General features: G+C 32.4%; 5 protein-coding genes and 1 long non-coding RNA gene across 9 annotated transcripts in view; 4 read left to right on the forward strand and 2 right to left on the reverse strand.

The window, feature by feature from the left end:
* The window catches only part of LOC108823417 (allantoinase), a 39188-nt gene extending 18990 nt beyond the window's left edge, over positions 1-20198 (reverse strand). Inside the window, exons 1-15 of one of the 2 annotated variants that reach the window (XR_008938551.1) lie at positions 20039-20198; positions 19838-19934; positions 19509-19632; positions 19358-19431; positions 19183-19259; positions 19061-19097; positions 18881-18966; positions 18722-18781; positions 18478-18617; positions 18264-18390; positions 18034-18189; positions 17852-17962; positions 17631-17741; positions 17436-17534; positions 17138-17332 (exon numbers count right to left, since the gene is read on the reverse strand). Coding sequence is in view for 1 of the 2 variants with exons in the window: in XM_018596615.2 (XP_018452117.2) it covers positions 17204-17332; positions 17436-17534; positions 17631-17741; positions 17852-17962; positions 18034-18189; positions 18264-18390; positions 18478-18617; positions 18722-18781; positions 18881-18966; positions 19061-19097; positions 19183-19259; positions 19358-19431; positions 19509-19632; positions 19838-19934; positions 20039-20131 (1521 nt within the window). In the remaining variant the exon portion in view is untranslated. Of the gene's footprint in view, positions 1-16989; positions 17333-17435; positions 17535-17630; positions 17742-17851; positions 17963-18033; positions 18190-18263; positions 18391-18477; positions 18618-18721; positions 18782-18880; positions 18967-19060; positions 19098-19182; positions 19260-19357; positions 19432-19508; positions 19633-19837; positions 19935-20038 lie in introns of those variants that run through there. The other variant, XM_018596615.2, reaches the window with a different exon arrangement.
* Positions 3660-4160, forward strand: LOC108826892 (defensin-like protein 183). Its single transcript, XM_018600235.2, has 2 exons — positions 3660-3717; positions 3853-4160. Exons 1-2 carry the CDS (start codon positions 3660-3662, stop codon positions 4158-4160), a joined length of 366 nt encoding a protein of 121 aa, XP_018455737.2.
* Positions 6115-9994, forward strand: LOC108824973 (sphingolipid delta(4)-desaturase DES1-like). Its single transcript, XM_056994889.1, is given in 7 exon segments — positions 6115-6378; positions 8532-8581; positions 9357-9562; positions 9565-9600; positions 9603-9808; positions 9810-9912; positions 9915-9994. Coding segments are annotated over 7 exon segments (945 nt in total).
* Positions 15215-16676, forward strand: LOC108824972 (putative F-box protein At3g16210). Of its 2 annotated transcripts, XM_056993969.1 has the most exons (2): positions 15215-15344; positions 15428-16676. In XM_056993969.1, the coding sequence occupies exon 2, from the start codon at positions 15503-15505 to the stop codon at positions 16493-16495; it is 993 nt and encodes a 330-aa protein (XP_056849949.1). In that variant the 5' UTR covers positions 15215-15344; positions 15428-15502; the 3' UTR covers positions 16496-16676. The 2 variants fall into 2 exon arrangements, with proteins under 2 accessions (XP_056849949.1, XP_018453829.2); XM_018598327.2 differs by having other exon boundaries at positions 15240-16676.
* Positions 20199-22943: 2745 nt separating the features above from the next.
* Positions 22944-25341, forward strand: LOC108826505 (helicase protein MOM1-like). Of its 2 annotated transcripts, XM_018599879.2 has the most exons (6): positions 22944-23093; positions 23196-23343; positions 23430-23511; positions 23585-23682; positions 23806-24186; positions 24278-24389. In XM_018599879.2, the coding sequence occupies exons 1-5, from the start codon at positions 22944-22946 to the stop codon at positions 24147-24149; spliced, it is 822 nt and encodes a 273-aa protein (XP_018455381.1). In that variant the 3' UTR covers positions 24150-24186; positions 24278-24389. The 2 variants fall into 2 exon arrangements, with proteins under 2 accessions (XP_018455381.1, XP_018455382.1); XM_018599880.2 differs by lacking the exons at positions 22944-23093; positions 23196-23343; positions 23430-23511; positions 23585-23682 and adding exons at positions 24464-24633; positions 24722-24922; positions 25019-25341 and having other exon boundaries at positions 23989-24186.
* LOC130499665 (uncharacterized) lies at positions 24468-25103 on the reverse strand. The gene is made up of 3 exons (XR_008938552.1): positions 24959-25103; positions 24666-24865; positions 24468-24591 (listed from the first exon to the last, which is right to left on the reverse strand). It is a non-coding gene; the product is annotated as an uncharacterized LOC130499665 (long non-coding RNA).
* Positions 25342-27633: the final 2292 nt, after the last annotated feature.

Genomic DNA, 27633 nt, shown 5'->3' on the forward strand with positions numbered 1-27633 from the left:
CGGTAAGATGAAAATATATTTAGTCTAAAGATAGTGTGCTGAAAGATATTTATAATAATAAAGTTGATTTGAAACTTTCCTCATGAAGCCACCTCAGCACATCTTATTCCAAATTGCGATACGTGGCAAGTAATGGGAGAACTTCTTATTATGTGTTTCACGCGTTTGTTCTAGATGCAATAGAAATGGGTCAATGGGTTTTTCTAATTCATTGGACCTTAATACTTTCATCAGTCTGGCCCGCCTATGTTTAAGATTATGTGTGAGCTATTCTCCAGTGTAACATCGTAACTCATCGTTCACCTTCTTTTCCGACAAGATTTTCTGTAATGTTTCTCTCTTTCTTAAATTTCTTCTTTAATTCAATCATTAAATCTCACCCACCTCTCCTCCCACTATTTTTCATTTAAGCATTTTGATTTTAATATATGTATGTGTGTTGTTTATGAACATTTTAAGAAAGAGAGAAACATTACAGAAAAAGAAAAATGTTGTTTATGAACATTTTGATACATTTCAAAAATGTTGTTTATGAAAAATGTTGTTTATGAACATTTTGATACATTTTAATGTTGTTTATGAATATTTTGATACATTTTGATTTATTATTATAGATAACCAATTCGATTGAATATTCATTTCAAAAAATAATTATTCAATGAAACAAACAAATTAACAAGTCATCCCTAGAAAAGAAAAATGGACCCAAACAACAAACCAAGATTATGGTAACTGAATATTTTGTCGGTGTTAGAGCAACACTGGATCAACCAATTTCGGCTCTTCAGAAACCACCATTGACGACAAGGATGAGCTTAGCCGCGACGAATCCCGAGACTTCTTCATAAGAAGCTCCATAAACTCGATAACATTAGATCAACCAAATCTGGCACCTCAGAAACCACCATTGACATCGAGGATGAGCTTAGCCGCAACGAATCCTGAGACTTCCCCGTAAGAAGCTCCATAAGCCCGACAACAAAAGCATACACATCTCATTTCTGTGTAGGCTTGCTTCTAGGAAGACGAGCCTCAGCGGCGCTGATGGTGATGAGACGCGTGAGACCGAAATTGGAGATGCAAGGAGTCAAAAAAGATTCGAGAAAGAAGTAGAAGGCTTGATGTACCAACTTTCTTGGGCTGCATTCATGCTAGCCCATATGCCATTCCTTTTGCGATCTTTAGTCGCATTGACCATGTTAGCAGAAGCAGAAGCAAAGTCTTAAAACACTGGGCCTTTACGCTTTCACAAGAATGTAGGCGGTATTGAATACATATTAGTTCAACAACTATATAAACAATTTGGTTAGTATTCAATGGAGGAACCAAAAAAGTTTTTGGACCAGGATCAAAAAATAATAATTATATTATCTTCCTAATTTGAAACTTTTTATTACAGTTTCATTCACAACATCTTTAAATATTTGTTTTGATTGAAAAATCTTATTCTAACCAATTACCAAATTGATCAAACTAAGAATGATAAAACCACTTTGATGTATTTTTATGAGTCTTGCTTTAAAATAATGACCATAAAGTTGATAAAGTTCTCAAGTTAAATATTTGTGTTTTACCTTATCTCTTTGATTATGATGATATTACAATTTTTGTTTTCACCAGGATCATTTAAATAAGTTGGTCTATTATTTATCTAATTAATAAAAAATTAGGCTATTTCTGAATATGAAACTAGCTGTTAAAAATATTCAGATTATAAACATCAACCCTAAATATTTTTGTTGAATTTTTTTAGTCAAAATAATATTTTTAATGAATCACAATCATCTTTGGTTTGATAAATAAATAATCAAAACACCAAAGTATAAACTAAAAAAAAGAACCCAATTTCAAATTCATCTAAACCATGCTTCTAGAACACGAACTCTCGCGTTTGTCGAAGAAGAGGAGTTTTTTTTATTAATTTATTTTTAATATTCCTGATAATAAATTAAAATACTATTTGGGCCTAATATAATTTGGGATTAAATCTAATATGTAACTAAGTTTAGAATAAAAATGTATTATTGATTCCAAAGTTTGTTTTGCAATAGTTGAAATTGAGATAAAATTAATACAAATCAAAAATTTAACAAATAAATGATATAAATGTATTAGTTATATAATTTTGTTTTTAAATTTTAATGTTTTAATTATTTTTGTGGAGATATATTTTAAGTTGAGTCAATTTTTTTGGGATCAATACATTTTTACTTAAAAGAAATACAAATATCTTCTTTTTTTTTAAAGTAGTAGGGTCAACTCACTCAACTCCTCCTTTATTGCCTCCGTCCATGTTAGTATTTTTTGTCTTGAAGATATTATGTTGTTGCAAAAAAGTTTTGAGTATCTCTGCATAGTCCATTGTTCCATGAGAAATATATAGCCAACTATGTAGCCAAAAATACAAACATTTGGCTGAGCTGTAGGTTATAAACCATGTTTCAAATACTTGGGTAAATGTATGCCTTCGACTGCATCCAACACCTGGACACGTTGTTCCATTATAAATTATATTTTCCAAATATGTTGGTCACCAAAATTCTTACAATATACTTTAGGATGCTTTGTTAGTGAAAAATATAAGGCAGCAAATTTAGGTACGAGATCTCAAACAACCATGATCGATAAAGATATTTTACTACGACAATCTGATAAATTTACTCTAATCATTCACAGCGAAAGCTAAGCAAAATAGAGTATCTCGCTGAAACATTAGGAAAAGTGTCTAATACATAAAATAAAACAAAAACAAAGGTATAGCCCCGCGCGAAGTACGGACACACCACTAGTTTTACAAATATTCTCGTATTCACATAGAATAATATCATTATATTCCGTCTAGTATTCATTTATGGTTCAGACTACAAATGTTTATGACTTATTTTGGCATTTGACTTCAAATGTTTGAACTTTAATTTGAGAATACAATGGTATCAGAAAAAATGGTACAAGCTTAGGAACATACGAACTACAAAGAAATGCACATTTTTTGTGGAATCTGCTATGGGATTAGGTGGCAGAAGACAAGCACGTAATGTTATTTATCATTGCTGGTTTTTGCATGTCATCATCAAAACGCACTTGAAAATAATAATTAATTATATAAATTAGGTTTAAATTAACACCAATAGATTTTTCACAGACGAAAGATAATTAAAACTCAAAATAAATAAAATAACAGTTCTAATTCAATTAATATAAGAGTAATTACTATTCAATATTCCTTTTATTTATAATTTAGAAGATTTGTTTGCTTTGCTATATGACGGTAAGATGAAAATATATTTAGTCTAAAGACAGTGTGCTGAAAGATATTTTACAAATATTTTCGTATTCACATAGAATAATATCATTGTATTCCGTCTAGTATTCATTTATGGTTCATTAGAAGTTTGACTACAAATGTTTATGACTTATTTTGGAATTTGACTTCAAATGTTTGAACTTTAATTTGAGACATTAATACGATGGTATCAGAAAAAATGATGGTACCATTAATATTCAGCATTCAGCAGAAATGACCATTTCTTTGGAAACAAATCATCATTACATATCAAATTGGTGTGGGTGCACTACACTTAATATATATACCAACTAGATGTTCCAATAGTATACCAGTACATTGTCTCAACCCATTATCAAAGCAAAAAATAGAAAAGATGAAGAATATTTTTTCTCTCGTGGTTTTCATCATCTTCTTTGTCATGTTTTCTTCCGGTAAAATTATTATTATTATTATTAGTATTATTATTATTATCTATAAATAATTAGGCGGTGTAGTTGTCACAGATGCAAACGTTTCTATCAGTGGTTTTATTTTATTTTCCATGTACTAAAGAACATTTTTTATAGTTGCTAATAAGGTGAAGGCAGCCACGTGCCAAGACCCTCTAGGTAGTTGTCTACAGTGTGATGAGAGATGCAAAGCTAAGCACGGACCAACGGGCCAAGCGAGTTGCGACAGAAACCAACTATGCACGTGCTATTACACGTGCGGACCGTCATCACCAAATCCTCCAAAGCACAAACAATGCTATGGTGGGGCTGGCTTATGCAGCAGTGCATGCAATCAAAACTGTGGTCAAAAGTATCCTGGTGGGTCAGGATTTTGTGAGAGCATTGGCAGCACTAGATTGTGCAAATGCCAATATCCTTGCTAATTTTTTTTTGGTTTTTAATTAATGTTTTGGAATTTAAATGAAACAAATCAATAAAACGGTATCAGTTTACTTTCATATTTTTTCTTAGATGGTGGTTAAATATTACTCTATTATGCATCATCCTGTTCCAACTATAACGTGGTCTCTAGACTCTCTACTTCATCCTCTTCGGAAAGTATGGACTCTACCATTTACCGACAACGACTATGTTACACTACTGTGTTCAAACATAGTCTTTTTGGTACATGTTTTGCTGACCTTAGTTTATATATTACTTAAAACTGTATTACATGTGAAGCATTAAGCATCCATCTAGCTGAGAGACTTGGAAACAACGGTCTTTCGATTGAAAGCGCAACTAAAATCTATTGTATATATTAGCCGGATACATACTTACTAGGAGTTTTAAAAATATTTTTATATAAACAAATTTTCATTTTTCTGTATTTAAATTTAAATTTAATTAGTTAAAAAATAAAACCATAATGTAATTTTTCTAGTTTGCTTTATTCAAGTTTACTTTAAATTTTTAAATTTATTTTATTTAAATTGTAATAATAATAATTAAAAATGTATAGAGTTATATTATTCATATTATATTTTATTCAGTTAACTTTTATTTTAAATTAGTTCTAATAAATATATACATTAATATAAAGAACATATATAAGTTGATAAATATATAATTATAACTACACTTATTTTGATAATAAATTGGTGAAAAAATTAAATTCTTAATTATTATTTATATATATAATTATATTATTTTAATAGATATAGAAAAGTTATTAGTGTTACCATATTTCTAAAATCTTACCAAAATTGATACTTGAAAAATAATATTTTTGATATAAAATTTATTAGTTATTACTATATTATGAAACTTTGCAAAAAATATGAATCCGTACACAGAAAATAGTCATTACCATATTTAAGAAATCTTACCAAAAACATAAATCTTAACATAGAAATTTTTACATGTCACAATTAGATCGATGTCATGTCATATTTCTTTTAAGCCATGTCATCATTTTTTGTTGAGAATAATTGTAGTGATGACACATGTACAAATCACTTCTCAAATATAGTCTATGGAATGGGATTTACCGCCATTCACTTCTACAAATTTTTAACCCACATCCTAAAATTTTGTCAAAAGTTCAGACCAATTCCTGCATAGTTAGGAAAACAGAGTAATTAATATATAAAAGTTTTTAGTCTTCAAATTTAGTAAGAATTATATGTAAAACTTGTCTTGTGGTCAAGTGGCAGTGGACGGGCCTGAGACGCTAACATGTTTCAGGTTCGATATTTCTGGTATGCGAAAATAAGTCACTTTATTTTGTTTATCTAACGCGGATATGAATCTATGTTTTATGATCTATTTGAATGTCCTAGAGAAGGAATACATACGCGGGCTTGCGACTCCTCTAAATTCAACCGGGTTAAAAAGTTTGTTTACAAAAAAAGAAATATATGTATAAATGATTTAGTCTTCAGTCCCGAATTATTTCACGCTTTTAAATCTAAGGCTGGCGTTGTACATGCTAATTTTTTCAAAACATTTTTTCTTTCACGCAAAAACTCATGCATGTTTTACAAAAAAAAACAATTGATAAAAAGTTATAAGATTGAACTGTAAGAGCCTTAAGAACACTGGAAAATGCCAGCCCAATCCTATTATACTGCAACAAATAAAAACAAAATAAGATGTATCATTAATATAAATCATTAAGAAAATCACCAGTCGCAGTGAAAACAACTGCATATTACTGGCTTAATTGTCTCCCTCATACACCTCACACGTGCATGTGCACGTTCTCTTCGTTTCTTTGTTGCACCATCTTCCTAAATTGCACCTCCATTTCTTTCCAAAGCCACATGTCTATCTCGCCCGTCGTATCGCAAGAATAAGAAGCCGACGGGACGGAAAGAGACAAAATAATAAACAAGAATGAGAAAAGGAGGACGTGAGAGTATATCAAAGGAAGAAGGAGTCATGGCTACAGATTTCTTCTGGTCTTACACTGATGAGCCTCAAGCTTCAAGAAGACGTCAGATTCTCTCTCTCTATCCTCAGAATCAGATCAAAGAACTCTTTGGTACTGAGGTTTTTCTCAAGGTCTTTCATCTTTTATCACTGTTAGATCTATTATTTTTCTTAATCCTCTTTATTTATGATAATGTGTTTGAAGATATACATCACATGAACGAATTAGTCAATGTGAGATCTCAAACTGATTTGAGTTGACGTTTGCTGAAATCTAATTCGTTTTGATCTCACAACATTGAAGTTTGTTTGCCATCAAATAGGGTCTTCTTTTGATTTCTAATATGGTTTGTCATTAGTTTTTTTTTTACCAGTAAGGTTTGGTTTTGTAGTTGGGTTTGACAAAGTAGAAATAAGGAAAACTGATTGCTGACAACATAAATTAATTTGGCCAGAGCTAGCCATGGAGATTAAACTAATGTATACCTAGTTACATGAAATATAAGTTATGCATAACAACATCCATCAAATTAATGATGTTATGTAATTAACATCAAGAGTTTAACTTCATTAATCTAAAAAGTGATATGGATGTGAGATATGGTTTACATCTTCTGTTTTATTAATTTAAATATGACGTACCTAACGGTAATTTAACTAAAATTAAATTTTGATATACGTTTTAAAAACGTAAGAATATTTTTAACAAAATTTAATTTACAAAATCAATATGTTTTATAATTTTTTTTGATAAGTAGTGGTTTAACATTTTTATTTTAGTGTATTTGAAAACTATATAATTATATTATTTTATTTACATTAAATATGAGAGTTATATAATATATTATTTTATTTTATTTTTAATTATTTTAATGTTTTTGCTATTAGCTTTTAATAAAATTTCTTTAATTCATTTGATTAATTGTGTGATTTATACTATTTGTTCAAATTTAAATTATAAAACTTATTTGATGTCAAGTTACTGATTATAACATTTTATTTGTTTAATATAAAATTAATCAAAATTAATTAGTTATTTTATTTATATTTTCATTGAAAATTGCATTCATTTAAACTTAGTATAACTTTCAAATTAAATTTTTATTATTAGATTATTTTTATTCTTACAATTAATAATTTATATGAGAGATTATGTTTGGTTTAGGTTGACATCACATGTTATAGAAACTCCCATATTCAATAATATTTTCTTGTACTTCGTTGATCCCTTTGATAGAAACTTCCATATTCAATAATTCACCATGTAAAAATCTTTGACGATCAACATGAAATTGTCTTGAGAGATTTGAAGACTCACTTTACGAATCCTTTTAACTTTTAGTGATTTGTAATCATACTTTTTCCACCCATATTATACAAGAGATGGTAATAAAAACTCTTCGACTTCTGGATTAGATGGTGTAGTACAGTTACATACACACCACACAGATTTCCGAAACACTGAAATAAAAATGATAATCTCTTCTCATGTTCCTACATAATTGACACCTTATCGTTGATGTTCAACTCGAGAATAAAAGACATGCCGGATGTAAACATATCAAGCATATGTCTTTCCAAGCAGGAACCTTTCTGGTGGCCAATAAAATATTGATTGTTGATATCTTTGTATGAGGCAGTATACTTGCAGCTTGGTGCATGCACAAAGAGATAATGTGCATTCTTTTTTATGGGCTGATAGTTCTCCATAACATAAAACTTTGGTGCAACCTAGCACAGAGCATGGGATATGAATCTCAAGAACTTTTCCATAGCTCTACATCTTTTGTCACTGATAGGAAAAGTACAAGAAGAACATTTGTTCCTCAATTTAAGACAGCAAACAGAGCAAAGCAAATGGCCACTATCACACTGGCACACAAAAACAACGAATAATAACCAAAGTTACATTCCAAAAAGAAAGATTGAGATATCACATTAAATTGTAAAATACACTTTAAGAAAACAATAGCAAATGGAAAACAATCTAAAATATCATCTTTCTAACTCAATGTTCTCAGAATGTAACATGGAATATCGGAGCAATGAGTTTCTCAGTACACATAGGACAATCAAAATCGTCAAAATTGATCATGGAAGAGGGTACTTTATCATCTGCTCTTTTTTTAAGTGAATGCTGTTTGAATCATTTGTATTGCTTGAACCACAATGCATAGTGATATCTTAATGCAAAAATGAATATAGAATTGATCAAAGTAAAAGGTGGCATGAATATATTACTTACTTGGAAGAAAATCGTTATGAAGTATGTAATGTGACCAATGAAACACACATGATATACATCCTTCTATAAGACCTCAACCTAGTTGACGAGATCAATATAGTTTTATACTTGCTGATTTCTTATACACCAAGTGGAGGTAAACCAAAATCAGCCAACTTATAACTCATGTGAAGTTATGATATCCAAGTATGCACCTTTTAAAGGAGAAGTTAAATTTCATCCTTTGTCCAAACTCCGATGTGGGACATTTTCTGTTTGCATGAAAACACGTGTCTAGTTTTGTGTGTTTATTATCTTTTCACAAATTGAGTTTATTACTAAACTTTATACAAATATTGATTTTTTACGAAATTAATGCAACAGTCCTTATTTCTTATGCAATTGTTAAATTTGTGGTAAAATATGTTTATTGATATATCTACCATATCAAAATTTTGACCGTATCAACAAAATCTTCTTACTAATATAGTTTTTGTTATGTTGTCAAAGAAATCTTTCTATCTTAACTTAATAATAAATGATAACTATTAGTAGTATATATGATATAATTCATTGTGGGAACCGAAATTTGCACTGTCAATTTCCGTAAACGGAGGAAAACAAAGAAAACCCCACTTTCCTTGAGGTCTGGATTCTCTGCGAGAGCCGACTACAAGTGACCAAATAAATGCGGAAAAATACACAATGATAACAAAACGGATTTAGAAAAATTAGATCTTTATTTTGAATCCGAGTAAGAGCATTGCAATCACTACAAAATGGTGTAAAATCTCTGATCGCAAGAGCTGTCAGCGCGTTCCCTAGTTCTGGCCACCTAAAACCTTAAACTTAATTGAGTCGAAATTCGATAACACAAGACAAAAAAACGATACGAATTTTTTTATTGATTTTGAACTAGAACATATGAAAAGCTGCCTACGTACCCCTTTTAAAGGATCAAGCCAAACATAGTTCAGTTATTTTTGCCAATCTGTGTATCAATGTCGGTGACCTTCCAAAAATACCATCTTCAGCATCACCGGTTCCAAGGAGTAGACAGTGTTGATATGGACGTGCCAACCTATACCAAAGCTCACTTAGTAACAAACATATTTGCCAAAACATTTTGGGATTTGTTACAACTCTTATTTTACGCTCTTATACCATTATTCATCAAACCAAAACCACCCGTTATTGGGAATTTGTCAACTTTATTATTCAGATAGGTTAGATGTATCTGTGTTTCTCTTCTTGGGATGGAAATATTTTGCGTATTTAATCTTCTCGACGTTTGTTGGAGGCAGAGTGCATCCAGTAGCTGGACATTTTATCTCAGAACATTATGGTTTTAACCCAAACCAAGAGACTTATTCCTAGTATGGTCCATTGAATCTGCTTACATTGAGTGTTAGATACCATAACGAGCACCATGATTTTTCCGAGGATACCGCAAAATAAGCTACATAAGTTGAAAGAGGTAGCAGGAGAGTAATGTGAAGGATTGAAGTCGTATAAGTCATGGTCACAAGTGATATATATAACGCGGATAAAACAATTGGACCTTTTAGCAGAACGAAGAGAAAATTTTCACAACAGCTACACATAATAAGTCTTGAATAGTTTACATGTTCATTACTCAACATGATTTTTACATTAAGCTCTATGATTTTGTTCTATTTTGATTTTTATTTATTGTTTTTATATCTTGAAGAAATTTCTTGTGATCCTATGTTAGTTTATCTCACTAAGGGGGTGTATTCAAGTAAGAGTTTGAAGTGATTTGTATTAAGATAACAAATCTACTGTTATTCAAACGTGGATTAAAAAAACACTTTAAATTCTAGTGTTATTGAACTTATCATTTTATAAAACGTTCTGAAATCCACTGTTATTGAAAACAATATAAGTTGGAGCTCCTTAATTGTAAAAATAAAAATAAAAATCTCACTATTTTAGATGAGATTCTAAAGTATTTTAACAAAAATCACTCCAAATTCTCTAATTCCTCTGCAATTATCTAAAAACTCATCAAAATCAAAACACTTTAAATTTTTTCAGATTCAGTACACCTCCCTAAGACTTTAAAATATTTGTCGATGATACAAAAATTTGTAGTAACTTACTAATTTATTTACAAAGATAGTATCATAAAAACAAGGCTTTAAAGTTTAATGTTAACCGTCTCACATAGAAATACTTAATTAATAAATACAAGAATACAAATAGTTTGTTTTTCTTGTCCATTGTTATTTTAAAAACTCAAAAATATATTCAAAAAACCAGTTCATATAAGATAAATATATAATAAGGTAAGCAATAAATAGATTTAATTAAATATAAATATAATATATATTAAAAACATGTCATAAATTTAAATTTAGAAGTTAATAAGAAAATTTATAAATAAATAATCGTTACTTTTAAGTTCTTATATCCCATAGTAATGTATTATTTATCTTTTTTTCTATTTTAATGATTTATCTATTTTTTTAAAAAGATATAGATAATAAAACATTGAATTATAAACAAACACATAAAGGATAATTTAGTTTTATATAAAAGAAAAAAATGAAAAATAATAACAGATTATCATCTTTTAATCTTAAACAAAATAAACATTATTACACTTTTTAAATAAAATATTTTTTGTTTAATAATAATTTATTGTAGTTGATTCATCCCTTTGATAGAAACCTCCATATTAAACAATTCACCATGCAAAAATCTTTGAAGGATCAACATGAAATTGTCTTTAGGATTTGAAGACTCACTTTACGAATCTTTTTCACTTTTAGTGATTTGTAAACCATACTTTGTCCACCCATATTATAAGAGAGATCGTATGTAAACTCTTCGACTTAAACTGATAATTATACAGCATACAGTCACAGACACACCACACAGCTTTCTAAGTAATATTATACTTTAGATTTATAAAATTAAACTGATAATTATTTTAAATAATCTTAAATATAATAATTCAGATCTTCTTATGTACTTTTATTATATGTATATTATATTCTAGAAATATAAAGGGAAAAAACAAAAACTAAATATTAAGTAAAATATATTTTTAAATTGAAGCAAAATATAATATGTTTAGTTCATTAAAAATGTCTAGGATTATGTTATTTAAAAATATTTTTTAATTAGTTTTTCAAAGTATGTTTGTGGTAAAATTAGTTTTCATAAAAGTATCATTTAATGTTTTAAAATTAAAAACCAGTTCTTTTAATTTTTTTTCTTGAGAAACTATTTTATATGTGTAAAATGTTTTTATAGACATTTGTATTTTTGTTTTAATTATAGATATTATTAGTCAAACGAATATTATAATAATGAATAAAACATTTCAGTCATACTAATTATAAAATATTATTATTCAACTAAAGGTATATTGGTTCAAATACCGACCACAATGGGATGTTTAAGTCGATGGCAAACATGTTCGATATGCTTCTAGAGACAACTCCAAACGTCGACCCGTCGGTTACAGCATCGTGGAAGAACCTGCGTCCGACCTTCGTCCCCAACCCGACTCCGGAAGAGCAGGACGATTTGACTCGGCGTGCCGAGGAGAGGAGTTCTGAGCTCTTTTATGACCTTAATGCTTAGTTTTCGGTTTTAATTATTTTGTATTTTGAAAACTTTGAATTTATGAATGTTATATTATTATGTTTTTATGAATTTAAATCAAATTCGTAAAATATTTTATTTTTAAAAAAAATCTTTTTTTTTGTAAAAATGAATTATTAAAATTAATTTTAATATTTAAAATCGAATTACTAAAATTACAGATTCGATGTAAGTTAGTCGTTATATTACGACTACTTTACCTCTATTAAAAACAAGATTTTACGACTACTTTACAACTAATACTTAACATCTACTTTACGACTAAATCTTTATGACCCACTTACGACTACATTTATTACATCTCCTTTACGACTAAATGTTTACGACCCGTGTACGACTACATTTATTACATCTAATTTACGACCAATTGATTAAATCGTAAAGGTACGACTCCCTTACGACTAATATATTTAATCGTAACTTTACGACCAATGCCCAACCAATTAGTGATTACGACCAGCATATTACGACCAATCGTTATTAGTTGTTCATTGGTCGTAATACCCTTTTTACGACCAAGCTACAACTAATCCCGTAGTCGTTAAAGACCTGTTTTCTTGTAGTGTTTGAAGGACTATTGGGAGCAAGAAACACAACGGCTAGTCAGTCACCTTTACATACAGAAGTGGAGGCTCTCATTTGGGCAATGTAATGCATGCGGAATTTACGGCAATATAATGTTACATTTGCAACAGATTGTTCTCAATTGGTGAAGATGGTTTCGGAACCAGAAGAATGGCCGGCTTTTGCAAGTTATTTAGAAGACATCAGGAGTCTTAAAAGGAGTTTCCATAGCTCAGAGATTATTCATATACCAAGGACGCAAAACATTATGGCGGATCGCTTAGCACGTGGTGTGAGGCAGCAGTCGTCGTTTACTGTCCATATGGATACAGAGCAACCAGTTTGGTTTACAGAGTCTTTATGAGTCTGTAATGTTGTCGACAAAAAAAATCCGCGCTTTCGAAACTATGTTTAATAGAAGTAAAGACGATGTTAGTGTTTAATTAAACATGTGGTTAAACTGTGAAAGAAAAATTCTTTAAAAATCCTTCCGATAGATTATATTGTTAGCTTTCTTCTATGTTAAACTTCCATAGTGTAAATAAACCTGATTGAATCATTTTCACTGCAATCCGAAACATATAAATGGAAATCGACTACACTTCGAAGCGATATAAAGGAAAATCAAAGCGAAGAAGAAGAAAATGAACAGAGTTTGGAGAATAAAAATATTGAACAGATTAGGGTGTCAAACTTGAATTGAACCTAATTTGGATTAGGACTCTATCGATTTGAGATGTTTTGACTGAGGGTGAATGTGTTTTCACAGTTTAACCACGTGTTTAATTAAAATTAATGTCAACTTCTGTTACGATATATAAATATGTAAAATTCAAAAGATTGTGTATTTAATAGGAAACAAAAATCAATTCATGTATTAAACGGGGATCCAAAATATTTGTGTATTTTATTAGCAATTTAGAATTAGTTCGTGTATTTTTAAGGAATTTTTTACTATTTAAAAATCTGTTTAGTTAAACGTTGACGCGGTCGTTACTTTTGTTAAATATTGCTAACGCTGTTTAAAATGATGTGTACAACCTATGAATTTCAAAAATTTGTATATTTAATTGGCAACAAAAATTAGTTCGTGTACTAAACGGAGATCCAAAATAGTTTGTGTATTTTATTAGCAAATGGAAATGAGTTCATGTACTTTTAAGGAATTTTCCCATACAAATATTAGAAAAAGGTTAGGGTTAAATTCTAATTGTACTTCTGTTTTAATAGATCAGATGTATTTTTTTGTTTTTGAATCAATTAATAACTAGGTGATTCTCCCGTGCTCATGCACAGATATAAATATTTATAATGTAAGTATATCGTATTAATTTATTAATATTTTAATTTTAATTATTTATAATTTTATAAATAATATTATATTATTTTAGTTAGACATGTGATTTTGGATATGTAATATATTATTAGTTTGATTATCACTTTAGTATATTAGATAACATCAAATTCTTTGAATTCAACCATGATTTTTTTTTGCTTTAAATAGATTAAAGTTTTGAATAACTTGTGATTTTCATTTAGATTGGTTTTCTCTTATATATGTAAATATATTTTAGTAATAGTATTATAATTTTGTTTTGAAAATAAAATAGAAAAAAATAAATTTAACTGTTGATCTATTCATAATACATAAATAAATATAACAATAATATTTGAAATCTCATCCATATATGTTTTGCAAAGTAAATAAATGGTAACATTTAGTTAATATTTTATTTTAGTTTATTTGTGTGGTTTGAAGCATCCAGTAATTTATATGTATAAATATAAATAAAAAAATTACTATAAAATAATATATTTTTATTTTACCTTTGATTTTAGATATAATAAAATTGATTAGTCTATATACTCATTTTGTGAATAGGGTGACATATATTCATTTGTATCCAAGTATAATTATTCTTATTTTTATTAAACCAAATCAGATTGATTTTATTTATCGCATATGTTTCAGGTTTTCATCTTAAATGTCTAAATATATTTTTATAATATTTATAAATTTTTTTATTTGTTAATTTTCTAAAATATTTAAAAATTAAATCGATGATCAGTAGAAAGTTTTATAAAAGAAAATAACTGATAAAAAAATTGTAAACTAATAAACACATATCGATATTAATAATAATTAAAATATTTTGTAAGCTCAAAATTATTTTTGTTAACTTTCCTTTTTTTATGAAATCACATTATATATAAATATATTATTAGATTATAAATTCGTTTTTTTAATTTATAATTTTTTTTAATTATATATGTTAACTAAAAAGGAAATTATTTAAAAAAAGTAAAAATCAATTTTAATATAGTAACTATATGTAATAGTAATTTTAATTCATTAAGGGTGTCATCTTAATCAAACACTGTGAGAGTTAACGTGAGTGCGACACGTAAGAAACTGATATTTCAAATAATATTATAGAAATATGGATTTTTATTAAAAAAGGTTTAGAATTTTTTTAAGAAAGGATTAGAATTTGGAGGTGAAGAGCAAAAAAAAAAAGGAAAAAAAATAAGACGATTAGCAATTTATTTAAAACTAAAACCGGTCTTTCCATTAAGAGATTGCGCAATTTGAAAAAAGAAAAGGAAAATCTTATTCCTAGGTTAGATTGGACAAACAGCCTATAAATAGAGAGAGAGAGAGAGAGCTTTTTCTGACATCAGTTTGAGACGCTTTTGGGAAGAAAAAAAAACAGATCTGAGGTTAAGAGAGACTATTGGAATCTTGGGCCCGCCCAACTTGTTAGTTAAGGTATGTCATCTAGAAATCTGAAGATGATGAGAGAGCTTCCGTTTGAATTAGTGGTGGAAATACTGACTAGGGTTCCTGTGAAGGATTTATTGCGGTTTAGATGTGTCTGCAAAAGTTGGCGATCTTTGTTCAAAGAAGAGAGGTTTTGGAGACAGCACATGACTCATGCCCCAACGAGGATTGTGTCCTTTGGTTGGGAGGATACTCTACACGGTCGATTTTCTGAAAACGAGATGAAGATGATACTCGAAGAGGTTAAGATTAACGTTGGAGATGACATTGCTTGGCTTACCGATGCTACTGCAGTAGTTGGTCACGCCCATGGACTGCTTTGCTTATATTTTCAAGGCAACGTTTTTGGTCTTTGGAACCCTTCATTGAGAGAATTAAGAACAATACACCCACCTCATCTCTATACCTGGTATGAGATGGGTTTTGGCTATGACCCCTCAAGTCAAGATTATAAGCTTGTGTTGGTTCTAAAAACGCAAGGCGAGGGCAGCCGCTCCTCTCAAGCACTTGTGTTATCCTTAAAGTCAGGTGCGTATCGGATGATTGATTGCCTGTGTTTGGAAAACTTTGACATGGTCCACAGTACGACTGCTGGAACCCGGGTTGGTGAAATTATCTACTGGCAGGTATGGGGTGATAATTTAAAAGTAACTGAGAAGCTTTTGAGCTTTGATTTGGTGTCTGAGACATTCAACTTGTGTCCACGCCCACGTCCCAGTAATCGTGGTATAGGGTTTCCTCGACTTATAGCGGGATTGAGAGGAGGTGGTGGTCTATCTACAGTTGGGGTTGACGACATGTCTAGTAGTGGTGGTTTAATCGTTTGGTCTGCCCAACATGATGCTGCTGGTCGTATCAAATCCTGGAGCAAGATTTGCAGTCTCTCGCTTGCCTTTCTTGAAATCTCGACTGGTTGTCCTCGTATCGATAACATCTTTCTAGCGTCTGCGATGACCTATGCAGGATTGCTATTAGCTCTTGTAACATTTGGAGGAGAAGAAAAAAAATTGCTTTCCTACAACTTAGAGGACAAAAGTTTGACACTTGTTGAAACTAGTGTCTCCCTCTCTATATGTGGGTTTCTTCGCACCTATGTTGAAACGCTTTTCCCCGTCCCTATTCCTGACTGGAATCCTTAAAATTGGTCATCATTTGTTTGTTTGTTTTGTCTTTTTTTCCATGTATAATTTTAGTTTTCTACTTCATCATTCGCTAGCTAATTAAGGATAAGGTTCTTTTTTATTTATGAAAAACGATTGAATGTTGAAAAGGGTGCAACAAGTTCACTTGCTTGTTGATGAATCAAGAAGTTCAAGTCTCCAGCAGAATCCTGATTGTGAAGCTTAAATAGAATGTTTAGCTACTGTTTAAGGTTTTATCGATTAGATTGATTATAGTTTTTTGGCATGGAAAGTGTTTTCTCCAATTTACCTTATCTGGACCGGTGGTTCATATATACTTATCTCCAATTCATTTGATAAAAATCTATCTTACCTTGCTTCTCTAACGACTTCATCATTTGGAATTATTATTCATACTGATCTAGCAAAGTAAAGATTAGACATTTTCCATGGGAGCCCCAGTTAAAGATCTAATGAGGATCAGTTATTTACATTAAACACAACCAAAGTCATTACAACAAATCTGTTGAGTCACTTTCATAAAAAGGTACCCAAAAAGTTTACAACAAGCTTCTCTGAGAGTCTATACAGCAACAATACCAACTGAATCAATCTTATACAAGAGACTTATTTCTTTTAGTGGCCACCGATTAATGGCTTAATCATCGCCTATTTACATTTTTAACAACAATGCGGAATAAGATCCATTAAGATCTCTTTTCGGTCTCAAGACGCGAGTAACAGAGAACCACAGGCATCAGAAGCATGCTTGCCTTCTCCAAAGACCAAGTTTCCTCTTACAAATGTTGAAACCACTTTACCTGATAACTTTCTTCCCAAGAAAGCTGAGATGCTCTGTTTTAAACACAAAAGAGCAAACATAAAATAACAGTTAGACCGACCATATCCTCTACTTTAGGATCAATCTAGTAAAAAAAAAAAAATTGAACGAACATACAGGGTGTTTGAAGTGAATAGGATGGTCTTCATCAAGATCAAACTCCACTTCAGGTTCCCACACAACAATATCCGCATGTTTCCCAACCGCTATTGCTCCCTGTAATTTAAAGACCACATAAACCATTTTGCTCAACAAGTACATAAACACTGTGACTAATATGGATCGGAGGATATTGAAGTTAGTGTTGAGCACCTTAGAGTGTAGTCCAGCGAGTTTGGAAGGTCTATCGCTCCACCAAGAAGCTACCTGCTCGAGAGTCACTCCATACTTTCTTCCGTATGACCATGTTACTGGTAGAACAAACTGGAGTTGTCTCCCAAGACAAAATTATTTTATTTTATTTTGCCTTGTCACAGTTTCTAAATAATGTCAATATGTATTTACAATCAATAGTTAAAGACTTGGGACAAAACCTGTAAAGACGATATCCCACCCCATGCTTTCAAGAAGTTACCATCACTCAAGAGTTTGAGTTCTGGCTTTGTTGGTGAATGATCAGAGCTCAGCATATCAATGTCTCCTTCCTAAACCAAGAAAAAAAGGTTCAAAAATCAAGAACTTGAGGTATAAAAACAATGACTGAAGATTAGTATACCATCATAGCTTCCCACAACTTTTCTCTATTGGCTGCATGGCGTATGGGAGGTGAGCATTTGAAACGAGTGTCACCTTCTGGAATCTCTTCAGCTGAGAAAGCTAGGTAATGTGGGCATGTTTCAACGGTAACACTGTCTCCTTTGCCTTTCGCTTCCTTCAAAATTCATCCAAAATTTAATTCAAGAAAACCTAAGTGATAGTGCTTTAACTTCTCCAGGTCCTAAGTACCTTTATCAAATCCAAGGAAGAAGAGGCATCAGATAAATGAACAATATGAACATGTGCTCCTTCTGCAGATCCACCAATCCTTGTGTTCTCGGTAACCGATAATAAGTTTCTGATTGCTCCCTCCTCCCTAGTTGCTCCAATAAAGATTCGTTTCAGGTACAGTGACCAATGTTTAAGAACTTATAAATAGAGTGAGAATGCAGCAGAGACTCACCATGAAGTTGGTCTGGTTTTTAAATAAGTCAAATAAGAACGAGGATCATTGTCGGTGCCATCATCAATCTCTGAATCCATTTCGACCTCTGCGTGTACAAGCAATGGTCGTTTGTATTTAGCTAATACAAAAAGACCTTCCTGTAGAAACAAAACAATATGGATAGGACAGGATGCAGTCAGCTATATATTGTAATAACTCCTGAATCATGCCAAGTGATCATAGTTGATTTGAGAAATAAAACCTTTATGTGAGTGATGTTTGTCATGGGGAAATCATTGATCCCTGAAGGACACATGAAGGACTGAAAAAAGATTGAGAGAAGTCATGTTAGAGAGATACGAAGCAATCAATCAGCATAGCAGAAGAAGCAAAAACGTTACATAGGAGACATGATACCTACCTTGAGACCAAGAACTCCAGCATCTAAGAGAGATTCAAGAGCACTTGAATTGAGTGCATTGTCAGGCACCAAACCTCCCCAGAAACCTGGAGAAACACACACACCCACAAAAATAGAGATTTAGGAACTCGTTTTTGTAGTCAACAAATGTGATAAGGATTGATAGCAAAGAGTGTATACCAACATCAACAAGTATTCTCTTTTCCGCAGCTTCAATCTGTAAAAGCACAAGACAAAACAATGATGCATGTATGCAATAGTGTCAACCTTGAAATTGAAAAAAACTAAAGAGGGTTGCTTACCTTGAGTTTCAAAGTTTCAGGAGATACAGTTGAAGGGTCACTGTTTAAGGGCATGTCAATCAATGTGGTGATACCCCCTGCCGGATAAAAGACAATATCAAGTACTCAAAGAAAGTAAGAATAAGAGAAAAAACAAGACACTCTTGCAACTAGAACCGTGTCAGTGTTTGCTTACCAGCAGCAGCAGCCTTTGTTCCAGAAGGAAACCCTTCCCATTCACTTCTTCCAGGATCATCAAGATGTGCATGCCTTTTTACAACAAGAGATGTGAGTAAAAAGCTCCAAGATTTTAGGAACAAAAAAGGAGAATCTAAGATCAAACTTACACATCAACAAGACCAGGCATGATGACAGCTTCTCCATAATCAATCACTTTCACTCGGCTCCTCTGCTTCTTAAACCAATCTTCCCCTTTCACCACCGACACAATAACGCCTCCGTTCACTTCAACTGCATCCGTAACGTTCAGACAATTAATGGGATCCACCACATTAAGTAATATTAAAACTGGTCTTCTGTTTACTCAACCTACCTACGTCCTAATCCTAACCATAATCATGTCTGAAGATTTGTCTACCGGCCTAATCCTAATCCTAATCCTAATCATAATCATGTTTTGAAGACTGATTGTTGTATGGTCCCTTAATCAACTTACCAGAGCCAGAGATGAGACCATCTGGTGTGACGATGCGTTTGCTCGAGATCCAATAGTGATCATGAGGAAGAAGACTACACTTGCTCCCTTGCGTCTCCTGTAAGTAGAAACACAGAGTAAGTGACAGAAGAAAGAGACAGAGCCGCCATTTTGGACGGCTATCACGTGAATCAGACAATAGAGACATAAAACAAAACAGACCTGGTAAGAGCGAGAACCGAAGAAGACGGAGAGAAAAGAAGCGATGAGAGCGAGAAGAGGCAATAATCTCCATTGAAGTAGCGACCTCTCCATCTTCTCTTTCTCTCTCTGTGATGTGAGAGTAAGGAGGGAGAAGAATGCTCTTATTGGTTGTAAGTTGGGCCCACTATGATTATAAAAAAGCCTTTTAAATCTTGAAGATTCCATCAAAGAGTAAAAGATGCATTATTGAACAATCTGAGGACTCTTTAATGACCGTTAGATTGTTGAGACGATTCTAGAGATGGACGGTTGTGGAAAGGATGTCGAGCAAGTTGGAGATTCTGTCATGGGCTCATCACTTGCGGGCCGGCACTCAAGTTGGATCCTACTCCCTTTGCTTATTATTATATTAGATAACCGAGACGTGGAAAATATATTTTTCGGAATATTGAAAACTAATCTTTTTTTTTTTGGGAATTTAGTGAAACAAACCCTTAACTATATAGATTCATTCAATTTTAAACCCAACTAATTTTCTAATAAAATAATGGGTTTATGTTAGAGATTGAACCTTGATTAGAATCTCCAACAGAAAAGGAAGAAAGAAGAGTAGCTGAGAAGAAGCTACCAAAGAAGAAAGAAGAAACTTGTGTGAAGAAGAAGAAGATACTTGAAACGCAAGAAACGGAAGAACAAGAAGAAGTGATCAAGGAGAGTCACGTAGAAGAATGTAAGTCAAAGTTGGAAAAAATGCCACATGACGTTGGTTACAAACCAAAGAGGAGTTGAGTTGTGACTTAGTCACAACAAATAAAGTCAAGATGCAACTAACTATGTGTTTAGACAAAGCTACCAACAAAGAGTGGTAGTTGTTAGAGTTGTTAAGAGAAGCAAGGCTAAGTTGTAGTAGTGGTCAAAGTGCATGTGTAGTAGTTAAGTGAAAAGCTACTAAAGTATGTATGTGTTGTTATTGTAAAAGGCAATCAAATTCTAATAAAGAAAAGAGTTGGGGAAAGAACAATGTAGACACACAAAAGATAAACTCTCTTCTATCTCTACATGAATAAAGACAAGGGCAAAGAGAGAGTGTGTATGCTTGTGTACAATGAAACAGAACATGAGAGTGAGTGTAAAACAGAGTACAAAAACAGAGAGAGGAATGGAGAGCTGGCCGTGAGGAATGATAGTGGAGAGGCGAAGCCAAAAGAGAAGAGCAAAATCACAACAGTTTACTAACTTCAATGCCGGCTCTTGGCATGTGCTGAAGGTGCCACAGCACAGGGTCCAATCTTTTTGTTATATATTTACTTTATAATTAAAGGTCCAAAATTGTTCAGATTATTAATACTATTGTAGTAAAATATGAAAAGTACACGTTAAATAAGGGTCCATTTTTACAGTTTAAACAGGGTCCATAAAAATTTGGAGCCGGGCCTGACTAACTTAAATCCGTTAATAAAGATGTCACTAGAAAGTAGAAACCCAACAAAAAAAAAACTAAACCTTAAGAAGTTGAAGCCGTAACTAAAGGGTGGTTTCGTCGCAGATCCACCGGTGTCTTACCCCTCCCTCCTCTTCGGTTTGTTTTGACGACGTCACCTTGGCTAACTATAACCTGATACATATGGGCCTCACCATTCGTGCTTCAGTTTTTGTGAAACCATTCGGACCCAACACAGAAAGCCCAGACGCGTTATTGTTCAAATACCAAGCCCAACAAAACTCCACATTTGGAAAAAACCGACGTTTGAGTGTCTCTTCCCCCACTTCGTCTTCGCTCTCTCTCTCTCTTTCTCATTATCATCACTCTACTCAGAGAAACCCTAAAGCAGCGACAGACTCTCTCTCCAGTTTCTTCAAAGAATTCAAGTTACTAATTTTTTAACCGGGGCTTCTAGCCTAGTAGTAAAGTACTCACCAGTCATTAGGGAATTAACATTTCGGCATCGAGAGGGACAGAGGACTGATATGCGGCAACACGTGACTAGTCTGGACCACTTCCGTGGAGCCAGTATACCTCCTGTATAATTAAAAAAAAAACAAGTTACTAATTTTTAATTTATGAATCTTTTGCATTGCAGAATCTACCAGAAAGATTCACGAAAGTGAATAGACTCGAGCCTGGGGAGATAATTTTTGTGGATAAAAATGGAGATACCTAGGCCTGGGCATAAAATCTGGAATCCGAAATCCGAATCGAACCCGAACCAAAAAACCCGACCCGTTATCCAATCCGAAATGTAAAAATACCCGAACGGGTTTTGTAGGGTGGTATAAAAAATATCTAAACCCGAAGTGTTATTAACCGAACCCGAACGGGTAACCCGAAAAACCTGAAACTAATAGTTAATATAAATATTTTGAAAATATATATAAGTATTTTAGTTATTAAATTTAATATTCGTAGTAATATGATATATAATAATAAATATTAACAATATTAACAATATTAAAAATATTTTAAGTACACAATTAGTTATAAATAATTAATTTATAATTTGTTCATTGGAATAACAAGTCTACTCTCTATAATATAATGTATATTGTTTACAAATAATGTTTGTTTTCATGTTTGATTTAACATTTTATTGTTATTTTAGCAATTTTATGTATGATAGATTAATTTTTATTAATTTAGTTGTTTTTCTTTATGTTTTTCTTTAAGTTTTTATTTCTTTACTTTGGTTATATTCGAACCGAACCGATATAACCCGAACCCGAAAGATATATGGTTACTTTATGGGTTTTAGGATGCAATATAATTTTTAACCGAACCCGAAGTATTATTATCCGAACCCGACCCGTACTAATGAAATTTTACTATGGGACCTAGGAGTGTAAACCCGAAAACCCTAAAATCTGAAAAACTCGATCCTGAACGCCAACGGGTACCCGAACGCCCAGGCCTAGAGATACCTATACGATGAAGCTTAAACGAAGAAAGGAGGGTAGATACTTGTACATTAAAGATCGTATAACATGGAAAAAATTCTGTCTCGCCAATGAAGTAAGCGCAGAGGAGCCCTTCATTTTGGAGTTGACCGAAAAGCGTGAGCTCAAGTTCTTCTCAAAGGTCCGTATGAACTTCAATCAACGTTTGATTCCTTGCTTACATTGGACACACTCAAATACTCTTCTTTTTTTTTTTGCATGTTAAATTGATCTTTCTGAACAGGTTCATAACAAGACTAAACGCACTGGATCTTTGCCTGAAAGTTTGAATGAGAAGGATCCTAATCCTGATGAAGAAGTGTTCACTTCTGAAAGACATCAGACGTCTGAGTTTCGCTCTGCTTGTCCTGAGGAAGAGCATGAACATTCTGGTGAACAAACAACAAAACATTAGTCTCATATTTTATGCCTCTACTAACTTATAGTTTTTATTTGAAATATGATTTTGATGTTAAAGTGCATCCATCACCTCAACCGGTTCTTCAGTCAACACCTCCTCCCGGGCCAAGTATTGATAAGGACGTAGTGTTAACTAACAGGTAGTAACTTTTCTATTGCATCATGTATGTGACTTTGAATGTTTCACTACTGCTGCTAATAGAGTTTGGACAGGGCTACTAGGTCTATGTTGGAGGATCTTTCTAATACTTTTCGTAAGAGAAAGAAGATGCCTTCGTGGAGATTTAAAGCCTTGAGACCGAATAAACAGTGTAAGAAGGATCAGAATTTACTTAGCCGTAGCTTTCCATTTGATTATTACTTTTTTTTTTGTTTTCTACGCTTATTTTTGCACTTCAAATAACGTTTATTTGCATGTCTATGACTGACCGCAGGCTGCTCACATGATCTACCCCGTGTCATTGAAGAGACCTGTGTAGCTTTAATACCATATCCTGCTGTTTCTTCTGAAACTATTCCAGAACCTTCTCCACAAGCTGAAACTGAAGATGTCCATGTCCAAGACTCTCTAGGAAGAGAAGCAGCACAATATACACCGCTTTTTAGCTACGGTGACACTCAGTGCATGCCCTCCTCACCTCCAAGATTCCTACATTCGAGAACTGACTTCTTCACCCCTCAGCCTGGAGTTGTGGAGGCGGAATCTTATACAACAGAAGCCTTCACCATCTGCCTGTCAGATGCAGGAACGTTCTGTGAGTACTCCCACATCAGCTGAGCCCCACATAGCTGGCCAAAGCGCAGCATCAGATCAGGTATCCATTAATGCAATTTAAGACTCGCTTTTGTTGGCAGAAATAAAAAAGGCACTACAACTTAGTAATGTTCGTTCTGGATTTGCTGCAGGAGATAATGGACGTTTCGGATGAATGCTCTCTACCATCTCCGTTGGTTGAAACTAATCAGGCTGATGACCAATCATTAACCAATGAAGGCCAAAATATTGCAGTAGAAACTGGTCGGTTTTACTACTTCCCTCTTTGTCCATTTCAGTATAAGTTTACAATCTGATAATGCCCCTTGTCCATGAAGGTTTTGTGGAGTCCTCAGCAGCTCCTGTTCCACCACTTGTCAACAATTCTGCTACGGCTCATGGACAGAGTGCCACTAAACATGTTCCCCCTGTGTTCAGTGATCCATTTCCGCATAAACTGGAGATGCTGCAAAGACAATCACATATCAGAAAGAACTATGTAGAAGCGGTTAGTTGTTGTCAATAAATACCCCGGTTTACCTCTAGTTTTTGGTTCCTTATTTCCATTGACTCTTAAATTGTTTGTGAGCGAGCAGAAATCACTCTTGAAAGCTGAATTCCAGAGGAGGAGTGCTGAATTAAATGAACAATTCAAAAGGAAGCATGATGACGTAGAAGCCGAGTATGGCGCCAAGAACTCCGAGCATACATCATCTTTTCGTATGTTCAGTAACCTTCAGCTTGAAGTTGAGAAGAGTCAAAGACAGTCAGAGATTGAAAAGAACTATGAAGAAGAGGTTAGTTGTTGTAAATATATAAATATACCCGGTTACCTTTAGTTTTGGTTCCTTTTGCCCAGTGTTGATTGACTCTCTTAAATCGTTGGTGAGCAGGATTCACTCTTGACAGCTGAACTCCAGAGGAGGAGGGCTGAAGTAAATGAAGAGTTCAAAAGAAAACATGATGACATAGAAGCCGAGTATACAGCCAAGAGCTCCGAGCATACATAATTTTTTCTATCTTTCAGCACACTGCCCAATGCCTCCTCAGCCAAGAATAGCCTCTCATCTCTAACACAACCCCCATCATTATCAGCTTCTCCTGTAATTGCAAGTAATGTAGCTGTCAATGTAAGACTCTGATGACTGAGTGATCTAATTTTCTGATGTTGACTTCGTAAATGTACTATGCGCTCTGTTTGTTTCACTGTTTTCTTCTTTGGTTTCTCATGTTTTTTTGCTTTAATCCCGGATAGTATCTACACCAAGCCATATTTAGAACTCGCAAGTGTTTCCACATATAATATACTCCATCTATTTAATTCCTTCTTTTTAATTGATTCTGATTTAAAATTATTAAATTTGGGTGGGTTTCATAATTTTGACTCGGGATTATGGGAGTATTTAACAAATGGGTCGGGTTAGTTTAAAAGTGGTTTGTATAACGCTCTTGCCGGTTAATTAAAGGCAATCATTATTCCCAATCGGTTTGTTATAAACTAGGAGTATTTTGCTAAGTATTTTGCGTAGTTCATGGTGCATACCAAATTAAAATAGAGATAATTGGTGTCTATATCTATAATAGAGGTTCATATTTGCTCTTTACCCATGATTTGATTTAATTATTTTCAAGATCTTTTTAACCTTTTGTATATACATCATCTCTCCAACTTTTTGCACATGATGTGTCAGTCTTCTCTGTTACCTATTCTCTATCAGTTTTTTTCGTTTTTGTCTTATCCTTTACTTCTTGCCATCTTCTCTTATATTTTTTTCTCCCCAAAAACATATGTGATGTTTCCAACTTTAATATCTAATTATTATACAAACTTTTATCATTCTACATCTAATTCACTTTTTATTTTTATTTTTTATTTCATATGTAGCTTTGAATCTTTAATATCTATTTGTTAACAGCTAATATCTAACAGCTTGGTAAACATTTATAATATTTGTTAGCAGCTACACCTCTGTTAACACATTTGTTACATGTATTTGTTAACATCTAACAACTCTGTAACATTTACAATATTTGTTAGCAGCTAATACCTTTGTTAACACATATTTTACATGTATTTGTTATCAGCTAACACTTATGTTAATATCTACAATATTTATTAACAGCTAACACCTTCGGTACATGTATTTGTTTACATCTAACACCATTATTAACATCTACATTATTTGTTACAGCTAACATCCTTGTTAACAATCGACAATAGTGATAATTTCAGGCCATTCTAAAGACATTGCAATGTTAATTTTCTCAGTATGTGATAATTTAACAACTTAATACTTTGTTTCATGTGTCAACTGTTTTCTAACGAATAAAAAATATTTGGAAGAAAAAAGTGTGAAAGAAAATAAAGTATAATAAAAAAACAATGAGAGAAATGGAAAGAGAGTGTAAAAGAGAACTCAGAGGAAAGAAAATGTCAGAAATATGTAAGAATCACAGAGGAGACAGAAAATGTAAGAGCAGAGCCGTGCTTACCATGCATTGGAAAAGGCTTCCGCCTTAGAGCATCCCCATTGGGGTATGCTAATAAAGGTTCGCACGCGTTTCGATAAAAAAATAATATATTAATGTATGCTTTGTGAACCCGCGTCGCGCAGGATCAGTTGGACGAACCCGTATCGTCACTATTTGCGGGCTCCACTGACGCGTGGCGGCCCGCGATTGGTCCGTTAATTATTATTTTTATTTTTTTTTTTTTTTGGAAAATCAAACGAAAAAAAATTAAAAACTATTATAATTGCATTGGAAATCGAGAATGGACAAACTTGCTAATGGAGATGCTCTTAGGCCCCCAGATAATGTACAATTTTAGGGCCCCTAATTTCATAAAATTATTCTATAGAGCTAAAAGTATAGTTTAGTTATTTTCACCTTGTTTTGAATTTGACTTTTTCGATGACTGTGTTATTCTAATGAATTTCATGTGTTAACTAAAATACTAAGAATTTCTTTAAGAGCTGTCATTGGTTCAGAATGACAGTTCTGATTTTCGTTTTGCTTTTGTTATTTACTGTAATCCAATTTTTTCCTTACCATAAGTTGGCTGTTTGTATTTTATTTATAAACTATGGTAGTTTGATGAAAGAGTTCATAGAAAAATAAGTAATAATTTTTACCTTATATTTTTAGCTAGTATTATTTTGTAAATTATATACTTTATCTATCATTATTTTTATTCAATACTTTGTTATTATCAATTTACTTTATTCTTTTATCATTTCAATTTAGATTATTATTTTTATCCTTCTAAAATACCAAATCATTATTTTAGTTTTTTCTAAAAAAATACTGTACCAATTTTCTACTTATGATTTTTGACCGTTACTTTTAGGTTACAAATTTAGAAAAACAATTTGTTGTGTCATTTTACAAAAATGGTTCTTATATTTATATTTTATATTAAGTTTTATTTTTGAAATTTGCCTTAGGCCTCCAAAAATCCTGGCACGGCACTGTGTAAGAGGGACATCAGTGTCCAACCAAAGTCTTA

The sequence above is a fragment of the Raphanus sativus genome, chromosome 9 (genome assembly GCF_000801105.2).
Source record: "Raphanus sativus cultivar WK10039 chromosome 9, ASM80110v3, whole genome shotgun sequence".
NCBI lineage: Eukaryota > Viridiplantae > Streptophyta > Magnoliopsida > Brassicales > Brassicaceae > Raphanus > Raphanus sativus.

Bases quoted from the DNA above. Each gene is read 5' to 3' on its own strand.
- LOC108826505 (XM_018599879.2), top strand. From the start codon at position 22,944: ATGAAGCTTAAACGAAGAAAGGAGGGTAGATACTTGTACATTAAAGAT. The intron at 23,094-23,195 runs GTCCGTATGAAC...CTTTCTGAACAG, and splicing joins AGCTCAAGTTCTTCTCAAAG to GTTCATAACAAGACTAAACG. The intron at 23,344-23,429 runs GTGAACAAACAA...TTGATGTTAAAG, and splicing joins GGAAGAGCATGAACATTCTG to TGCATCCATCACCTCAACCG.
- LOC108824972 (XM_018598327.2), top strand. From the start codon at position 15,347: ATGTCATCTAGAAATCTGAAGATGATGAGAGAGCTTCCGTTTGAATTA.
- LOC108826892 (XM_018600235.2), top strand. From the start codon at position 3,660: ATGAAGAATATTTTTTCTCTCGTGGTTTTCATCATCTTCTTTGTCATG. The intron at 3,718-3,852 runs GTAAAATTATTA...CATTTTTTATAG, and splicing joins CTTTGTCATGTTTTCTTCCG to TTGCTAATAAGGTGAAGGCA.